The sequence below is a fragment of the Talpa europaea genome, assembly GCF_964194135.1.
Source record: "Talpa europaea genome assembly, chromosome: 2".
Taxonomy (NCBI): domain Eukaryota; kingdom Metazoa; phylum Chordata; class Mammalia; order Eulipotyphla; family Talpidae; genus Talpa; species Talpa europaea.
The window spans coordinates 103,015,312-103,024,425 of NC_140068.1; the positions used below are offsets into that span (position 1 = coordinate 103,015,312).

The following is a 9,114-nucleotide window of genomic DNA, read 5'->3' on the forward strand; positions in this document are numbered from 1 at the left end:
CCCTCCCACACAAGCTGTCACCCCATCACTTGAACAGCCACCTAAGGTGCTCCAGGGTCTCCCACAGGCCCTCACAAGCCCCAGGTGGTGTCTGTCCAGGCCCCTGGTCTGTACAGAGTGCTCCTGGCCCAGGCCCTGCCCCACCTTCTCTGGTGGGCCCCCCTTTGTCTGCTGGGTCTAACCTTCCAGAGGGGTGAGGAGGCTGCATCCCCAAGGCCCGGAGATGGATGAAGGGAAAGGACTGAGGCCAGGGAGAGACATTCTACAGAAATCATAATAAATTTTTTGCACTAATATATTAATATAAGGAAAACAAGAATAAGATAGTAAATAGAAAGGAAGTTGAGAGAGAAAGATGTAAACAAAAGGAAAGAACACAGCAGACAGGGAGTGGGAGGAGGAAGGACAGGATCTCCCTGCACTCAGCACAGACACACCTGGGAGGAGCCCCCAGGGTGGACACTTCTGCCCAGGGTGTCTCCAGCATGTTCCTGTTGGAGTTTCAGGGACAGAGGGGGCGGGTGCCCTGCCCATGTGGGGAGCCTGTCAGGGAGGTGGAGAATTCACTCCCTCTTCCCATCCAGGCATTTCAGGCCCCTCCGGGTTCAGGGTTCAAAGGGGGACCTGGAGATCCTGGGGGGAGGGTGTGAGCAGCAAGTGCTGCTGATGGGCTGGAGCCTGGGCCTGGGTCCTCTGTCCTGAGGGAATCAGGGGAGAGGGGTCTGGGGCAGCAGAGTGGGGAGAAGCCCCCACCTACCCAGAAAGACTGACCTGATATACCCAGGAGGAACCCCACCTGCTCCTTCCCATCCCAGGACTTGTCTCCACAGGTGAGCTGAAGGCCAAGGCCCTGAGGCCAGGCCCTGCTGTCTACAGACATCACCACAGATCCAGGCCACTGTCACCAGGGGCCATTTGACTCCGCATATGACAGACTCATTTCAATGAATGCTTTATTGTAGTGATCTGAGATGTCTTACTTATTATACAGCTGAGAGACAGAAGCTCAGCACCAGGAGGGGTCTGCCCAGGGTCACACAGTTGTGTGGCCAGGTCCACCCCAAATCCCAGCTGAGTTCTCAACAGGGGTCACTCTCACGCTGGATTGATTCAGGAAACTCATGGGTCCCAAAGGTGCTGAGGGGGCCCAACGTTCTAGACTTCTATGCAGGAGAGAATTCACACAGGAGTTATGTAGGTGAGTTAGAGATGAAGCTTTATGCAGGTGAGAGTGCACACTCAGGGGTGAGTGGGCAGATTCAGAGAAGAATAGTGCCTTGGGTATTAAGGCTGCTGATACAAAAACTTGCTTGAATTGATTGTTCAGGGTCTGACAGGTGGGATTCTGAACAGATTCTACTGGTTTCATTGAACAAAACCACAGGGCCCTGTCATCCTCTGGGGAAGTAAGATAGTGATAGGAGCTAGGGAGGGGGAAAAGATCGGGGGAGACACTAAGCTGGTATAGTAGGAAACCTGCACACACATTGCTTATGGCCTGTCTGCCCTGAGTAAATTTTCCAGCCCAAGGACACATCTGGAGGCTGCGGGGAGCAGCGCTACCTGAAGACTAGCCTCAGCACAGGGGGACAAGCCTGAGGCCATGTATGGGGGGGGTGCGATAAGGAGCTCTGGGGCTGCACATCACAATCTCCTGGCAGCGGTGAAGGCCTGCTCGCTGTCGAACTGTCTTTGTTCATCTCACCATAAAAGATAGCTGGAAATGAAATGGGAAGGTGATTTCTTTAGGGTGTTAGCGCCCCGCCCCCCCGCCCCCCCCCCCCCCGCCCCATCTTCCAGATGGCCGGCTATCTGATTAAAGCACTCCTTGAAAATTCAATTCCTGTCTCTACTTTATTGACATTTGTGTTAAGGGGTGGCCCGAACACAGGTCTTCCAGTGACATTGCTTAGCCACTCTGCCAGGAAATCTCTGGGAGTCTCTGGTAGGTCATTTGAGTTGGCGGGGAGTTCTGTTGGCTGCCTGAACTGGGGAGCCCCGGGTCTGGTCTGGACAACGCCTTAGCAGCGCTGCCAGGTGATTTCACCTGGGGACTCATTCCTGCCTGATTCTGGCACCTCCCCATGCTCTCATTCATAGAATTGAATCATTGCCCTTTCTAGTCTATGTTTTATTCTGTTCTATTTCCCAAGTTACAGCCATTTTGGCCTCTGGTTTAAGGTACTTTGCTGTTCTGGTCTGTCTCAGAGCTCTGTCTGGTTAGAATGGGTAGCATAGCCTCCATTCCTGGTAACAGCCCCTTGGGACATGATCTCGAGAACTGGTCTATTTATGCTGTGACCCCATGAAAAAGAAGAGGATGACACAGTATTGCAATACTATTTGCCCTATGTATATGATGGGGTCTGGGGGAAAATGGGCACTAAATGGGATACTAATTTATCATACTAATTTTTAATTGGATTTATTTTTTAAAGGGTCAGGAAAATGGGGAGAGGTACCCTATATTCAAGCTTTTATGACACTGTACAATCAAGATTCAGTTTTGGAAGGGAATGAAAAAAGGAAGGCAAAAAAGGAAAACCTCAGGTTGTTCTGGAGAGCCAGAGCCAGGAGAAGGATGTAGAGGAAGCAGGTGCTGCCAGGCTCACAGGCTGCATCCCTAAGCCCAGGCACTGCCAATGAAGCACACACACTCCCCCTTATTGAGGGCTGGTGGACAGTGGCAGGAAAATTAAAGATGAGGAAAAGGCTAGAATGGTGTCCCCTTCTTGAACCCAACAAGCTAGTCATTTTGGTGGGTGTGCTGCCCAAGCCCCAGTAGGACAATACCCAATGAGAAGACTTGCCCTTGACATAGGGGACAATGGCCAGCCATTAGGATACTATTGGGCTCATACCTCCTTTTCTACCTCAAATCTCCTAAACTGGAAAAACTCTGGGCCATCCTGTTGAGATGATTCCCTGAGAACAGCTGATCTGGCCAATACTGTCTTTCCTACTCATTCCCCTACCTGAGCAGAGGGTCAGCCTCTGCTAAATATTCTCCCGGGGATGAAGGAGACTAATACTGGATAAGGCTAGGGAGGAAGCAAGGAGCAGCATCAAGAAAACCCAAATGAGACTCTTCCACCTGAGGGTGCTGTCCCATGTGTTGAACCTATCTGGGACCCCAGTGGGAATGGGATGCCACGTCTGGAGTGATATTAGAGACACATTTTAGAAGGACTCAAAAAGGGAGAACCAAAACAGCAGAATTTAAACATGGCTCAGGCAGTCCAGCAGAAAGCTAGTGAGGACCCATCTGAGTTTTAAGAATAAATCTATCAGACATATCGGAAATACACTGATATTTATCCTCAAGCCTCAGACAACCGCGAGCCAGCCGCAGCAGTCTGGGTGTCAGGGTTTCCTGAAGGACAGGACGGCGTCGGCGAAATTGTGAGGGAAGGGGAAGGGGAAAGGAGTGAGGAGACGGAGACACTTGATCAGGGTGCTGACTTCATCCAACTGAGGGTCTCAGCAGTTCTTTATTTATACTAAGCAAATCGTGAGTGCACAAGCATATGCATTATGATAGGAAGATAACAATCATCACATGTTTTTCAAGAGCAGCCAAAGGTCTGTTTGCCATCCTGTTACGGAGCAGCCCCAATATAAAACGGGTCGTCTGGCTGTGGGTCCCCACCCATGCACTTAAAAAGGGACTTATTAATACTCCACTTCAGGCACACACAAAAGGGTAATCAAAGGTTTATTTACAAGGGAAAAGGAATTGAGGAAATGTAGAACTAAGGAGAAAATAGGGAAATAAAGTCTTTAATTCGTCCTACCCGATCCACCGACCTGGAAACCCAAAGTCACTCTCAGAGCTGGCCATGCGCTGCAGGTTGGCAGGGAGACAAAATGGGGAATCCCCCAAAGCCCACTTATCTGGTTTTATACCAAACCTGGCTGCATAACTCCACCCTCAGTTTCCAGCAACCTTCCCTTTGGTGGTGATGGGATTTGTAGCTCCCAGTGTCTTTGGCTTTGGTCTGGAGTGGGGGGTGGAGTCCACAAAGCCTGTATGGAATTAGCTTTAGGACATCCTTTTCCCCCTAAAATTCCCCCCTTTCACTTTTTGCCACCATTTCCATCGTGACGAAAAAAGATCGAATACATGGATGTTGGGATGTAGTCTCAGATGAAAAATTTTACCGGGTTTCAGTGTAAAAGAAAACCAGTCCCTCCAGGTATTGTCCATTGTGGAAAGCAAAAGTCCTCCATTCCTGGAAAAACAGTTCATCAGACCAAGCCAAAAAAAAAAAAAAAAAAAAAATCTGGAGGCATTAGCCAAAACAAGACAGCAAATACCTCAAAATCACAGAAAAAAATCTTAAAATGGTTCAACTTATGTAAAACATGAATTTTCTCAACCTTGATCCCAAACTTTTAACAGCATAGCAAAAGTTTGCAAACTAAATGTACTTTTAAACCATTTTACCTATTTTTGCATAAAATCACAGGGCAGAATAACTAAACAGCAATTTATTTGCTGGCTTTGTTGGAATACTCCATATAGGATCAGAGTGAATAGTTGGCATCCGGTCCATGTAGGCTTCAGGAACAAAGTTGGTCTCATCAGACTCCACCTGGGCTTTCTTCTTCTCCAGGGTACCAGGACTTTTCGTTGGCTGGGCTGTCCAGTCCTGCCAATGGAGGCAAGCTTCCTCACCTTCTTTGGAGGTCTCTGGAACCCTACAAACAAAGCAAACAGGTTCTCCTCTTCTTGATTCAGCTCTGTTTCAACTTTCTGGAAGACCTCCACCCAAAGCCACACAATCAAACTCATGTCCATTTTTTTTTTACCTTAAACAGTCAAAATCCCTATGGAAGTATTGCAAAAACAGACTCTGCGATTGGTAGTAAAATATTACTATCACTATTTTTATGCTATGTTGGTATCAAGGGGAGAGAAAATACAAACACAGGTTAGCTTTGCTGGAAAAAATATTGCAAACTTGCTGCAGATCCTGGTCACCAAAACAAGAAAACTTTGTGGATTCAGAACAAAATGCAAAAAAAATTACCAGTATTATGTCAAAAAAAAAAAAAAAAGCTTAGTAAATATCAGATGTATGTCCAGGTCTATTCAGTCCGTTGTAGGAAAGTTTTATTCTCGACAGTTCCATCAATAGGAATTTGCTGAGACCTTTTCTCCCTATATTTCCAGAAACAATTTCTGTAGATATTAAACAATTGAAGTATACAATATTACAAGGTGACAATCACCATTGACAATTTACATACATATCAGGTACTGAGGGGTTTTATACACATTTTCGAAAACCACTGTTAACATTTCTGTACATGTCAAAGTTTTACCATTTTCCCAAGTAACAATGTTTCCCTTCCAGTTTTACTTCATTAGGTAAAAGCCAAATAGAACAATTTCACTAATGCCTTTCCCAGGAGGAAAGGGAGAAACGTTGTGCAGTGTCTCAGGAGCTCCACTGAGGTTCCACAAAATTTCCTTGCATCTGCCAAATGACAGGCTGCCAAATTTGCACTTGAATTTAGATTTCTGGGAAGTTTTGCCATAAATGTCAGTAAAACAACAGAAACAACAATATTCAATCTCTATGAAGGCACCGGCTTAGTTCAGTAGTACAATATTGACAATCAAACCATAACCTTTAGTTTTTCTCATAACTGGAGACTTTTTTTTCCCACATCTATGGGCACCCTGTATACCAATTTGTCAACCACTGGAGGCCAAGACAAGGACACAAGGAAAGGACATACAGACATACAACATATAGACACAAAGAGCTCTTTAGTTACCATTTTATCACACGTGGGATATCTCATAAAACTGCAGTTTCACTCAGAGTCCAAAGTAACAAAAAAAAAAAAAAAACAAGCAGAGAAAAAAAAACCCCTCAAAGTTAAAAAAAAAAAAAACAGATAAAAGGAAGTAACAACATCAAGATTGAAAACATTTCTATGTAAAAAAATACTGGCAGCATATGCATGATCCTAGATGTTATTTCACGTCTCCTAAACTTTGAAAGGAAGAAGATTGGTTAGAGCATGTTACTTTATTTATTTATTTATTTTTTATTCCCCTCAGGGTGTCTTCAGAAAAAAATGAGTCCTTGGGTATCCTGCAACAATAACTGGAAAATAAGTCAGTAACATTCAAGTTTTTTTCTGTTTCTTAAACAAATATCTCAAGTCTTCAATGGGTTCACAAGACCAGCGGGACATCATCTCTGGGTCAGTTCCTTCTAGTGCTTTCTTAACTGTGGAATGATGTACCCAGGGTTTTATGCCTGAAAGTTTCAAAGAAGTATGCCTGCTCAGCAAAATGTCATATGGACCAGGGCCTCCTGGTTGAGCGCTGGGTTGCAACACTGCCCGCGGACCTCAGCTGCCGCCTGCTGCTCCCCTCAGCAGTGTACTTCGGTCCTTCTGCCTGCTCTGCTCCCCACTCTGGCTCTGGTGAATTCTCTCACCCTCCTGCGCTTCTGACTGTACCCAGTGCTTGTATAAATAAATAAATAAACAAACAAACAAACAAATAAATAATACATGCCTCTTTAAAAAAAAAAAAAGGGCACTGGCCGCGGAGACGCAGGCCACCTGCAGCCCCGCCACCCGCGCGCACCCCGCCGCCTGGCGCCTGCTCCTCGCCCAGGCTCGCCGCCACACCTGGGCGGCCGGCTTCGACCCGCCGTGTCCGGTCGCCCCGCCGGGGGCGTCCGCGCTCCCCGAGCGCCGGCCGGGAGGTGCGCTGAGCGGGCGCTGGGGAGCCAGGGCCTCCCGCTGGGGCCGCTCTGGGAGGCCGGCCGGGCTGCGCGCTGCGGACTCCAGGCCCCGCAGCGTCCCAGCGCCCCTCCGGGCAGCCTGCGGGGGCAGCGCCGACGCCAAACTCCTTGCCTGTGGAGCTCCTCCTTGGGTGCGTGCCCTCCAGACTACCTCACCCTCACCCGGACTGCAGCTGAAGGTCTGTGTCAGTCTTCTCAGAGTTTTGTGGAACATGCACAGATGTTTAATCCTCCTACATAACTCTGATTGCTCAGAAATTGCCTTCTCCGTGTTCCCAGAGCCAGAACATGACCTGACACCCCGATGACCACTCTCAGGGCCCTTGGGTGACTGGCTGGTGCACCATGGAACTTAAAGTATGGGTGGATGGAGTTCAGAGGATTGTTTGTGGGGTCACCGAAGTCACAACTTGCCAGGAGGTTGTAATAGCCCTAGCTCAAGCAATAGGTCGAACTGGAAGGTATACACTTATAGAGAAATGGAGAGATACTGAAAGACACTTAGCACCTCATGAAAATCCCATCATATCCTTAAACAAATGGGTGCAGTATGCTAGCGATGTGCAGCTCATTTTACGTCGAACAGGGCCATCTCTCAGCGAGAGACCCACCTCAGACAGTGTGGCTCGAATTCCTGAAAGAACTTTATACCGGCAGAGTTTGCCTCCTTTAGCGAAACTGAGGCCCCAGATTGACAAATCAATCAAAAGGAGAGAACCTAAGAGGAAATCATTGACATTTACAGGAGGTGCCAAAGGGTTAATGGACATTTTTGGAAAAGGTAAAGAAACTGAATTTAAGCAAAAGGTGCTGAATAACTGCAAAACTACAGCAGATGAGTTAAAGAGGCTAATCCGTTTGCAGACAGAGAAGCTTCAATCCATTGAGAAAGAGCTGGAATCAAATGACATAGAAATACGATTTTGGGAACAAAAATATAGTTCTAACCTTGAAGAGGAAATTGTCCGCCTGGAGCAAAAGATCAAAAGAAATGATGTAGAAATTGAGGAGGAAGAATTTTGGGAAAATGAATTATAGATTGAACAGGAAAATGTTAAACAGCTGAAGGATCAACTTCAAGAAATAAGACAGAAAATAACAGAATGTGAGAGCAAATTAAAGGACTACTTGGCCCAGATCCAAATCATGGAAAGCGGTCTTGAAGCAGAAAAGTTGCAACGGGAAGTGCAGGAGGCACAAGTCAATGAAGAAGAGGTCAAAGGGAAGATTGGCAAGGTCAAGGGGGCAATCGACATTCAAGGCCAGCAGAGCCTGCGGCTGGAAAATGGCATCAAAGCTGTGGAAAGGTCTCTGGGACAAGCCACCAAACGCTTGCAGGACAAAGAACAAGAACTGGAACAGTTGACTAAAGAGCTGCGGCAAGTCAACCTCCAACAGTTTATCCAGCAGACAGGGACAAAAGTGACCGTTTTGCCAGCGGAGCCCATTGAAGTAGAGTCCTCACACGCAGACATAGAAAGGGAGTCTCCATTCCAGTCTGGGTCCCTGAAGCGGCCCGGCTCATCTCGGCAGCTCCCCAGTAACCTCCGTGTTCTCCAGAACCCCTTCTCATCTGGTTTTAACCCCGAAGGCATATATGTATGACATATCTGTCTTCAGGGGAGAGACCCAGAATTGTTCCAGTGACAGTAATGTTCCCTCTTTGACTAGTGCCAATGATGAACAAAGGATCTATTTCACAGGCCACAGTATCTTTTTCTGTCCTAAATTGCACACCACCCGAAGCCCTACCCTGTGCACTGAGGCTAAAGAACAAAGAAACTGTGTTTGCGCACATCAACAGTGTTGACGCTTTTGTCCAGCAGCTGTAATGCAAAGCCTTCATTTATGTCTGCAGCATGTCGAGAGCACTCAGGAGAGCAGTCTATCCTGTGTGTGCACACAAATAAACCCATGACTTCAGAGTGAAGAGAGATATATAAAAAAAAAAAAATGTCATATGGACCAGTCCATTTTTCTGACAGCTGGTTTTGGGCATCCCCACTCTGTGAGGTCTTCAGTAAGACCTGATCTCCAGGTCTGAAGGGATGCAATGGTTGATCAGGAGGCATAGAGATCCTCGAGGTTGCAAAGTTGTGAATTACTGCCAGAACCTCCTGGATGTGTTTCACATATTGTGTGATCCGGCAATCTTGTGCTATTTCTGGACTGGCTTTCAGAACTGAGGCCTGGAAGGGTCTTCCAAACACAATTTCAAAGGGGCTTACTTGTAGCCCACTTCAAGGTGCCACTCTTATGCAGAGGAGGGCAAGGGATAGTACCTGGTCCCAAAGAAGTTGTGTTTCTTGGCACAGTTTTGCCAAGGTTTTCTTCAAGGTGT

The 9,114-nt window shown here is 47.0% G+C and overlaps 1 protein-coding gene across 1 annotated transcript; it reads left to right on the top strand.

The window, feature by feature from the left end:
* Positions 1–7,115: 7,115 nt before the first annotated feature.
* LOC311185894 (ras association domain-containing protein 8-like) lies at positions 7,116–8,378 on the top strand (the record flags this gene model as incomplete). The annotated part of the gene is given in 2 exon segments (XM_084256754.1): positions 7,116–7,808; positions 7,812–8,378. Coding segments are annotated over 2 exon segments (1,257 nt in total). The 5' UTR covers positions 7,116–7,118.
* Between the last annotated feature and the right edge of the window lie 736 nt (positions 8,379–9,114).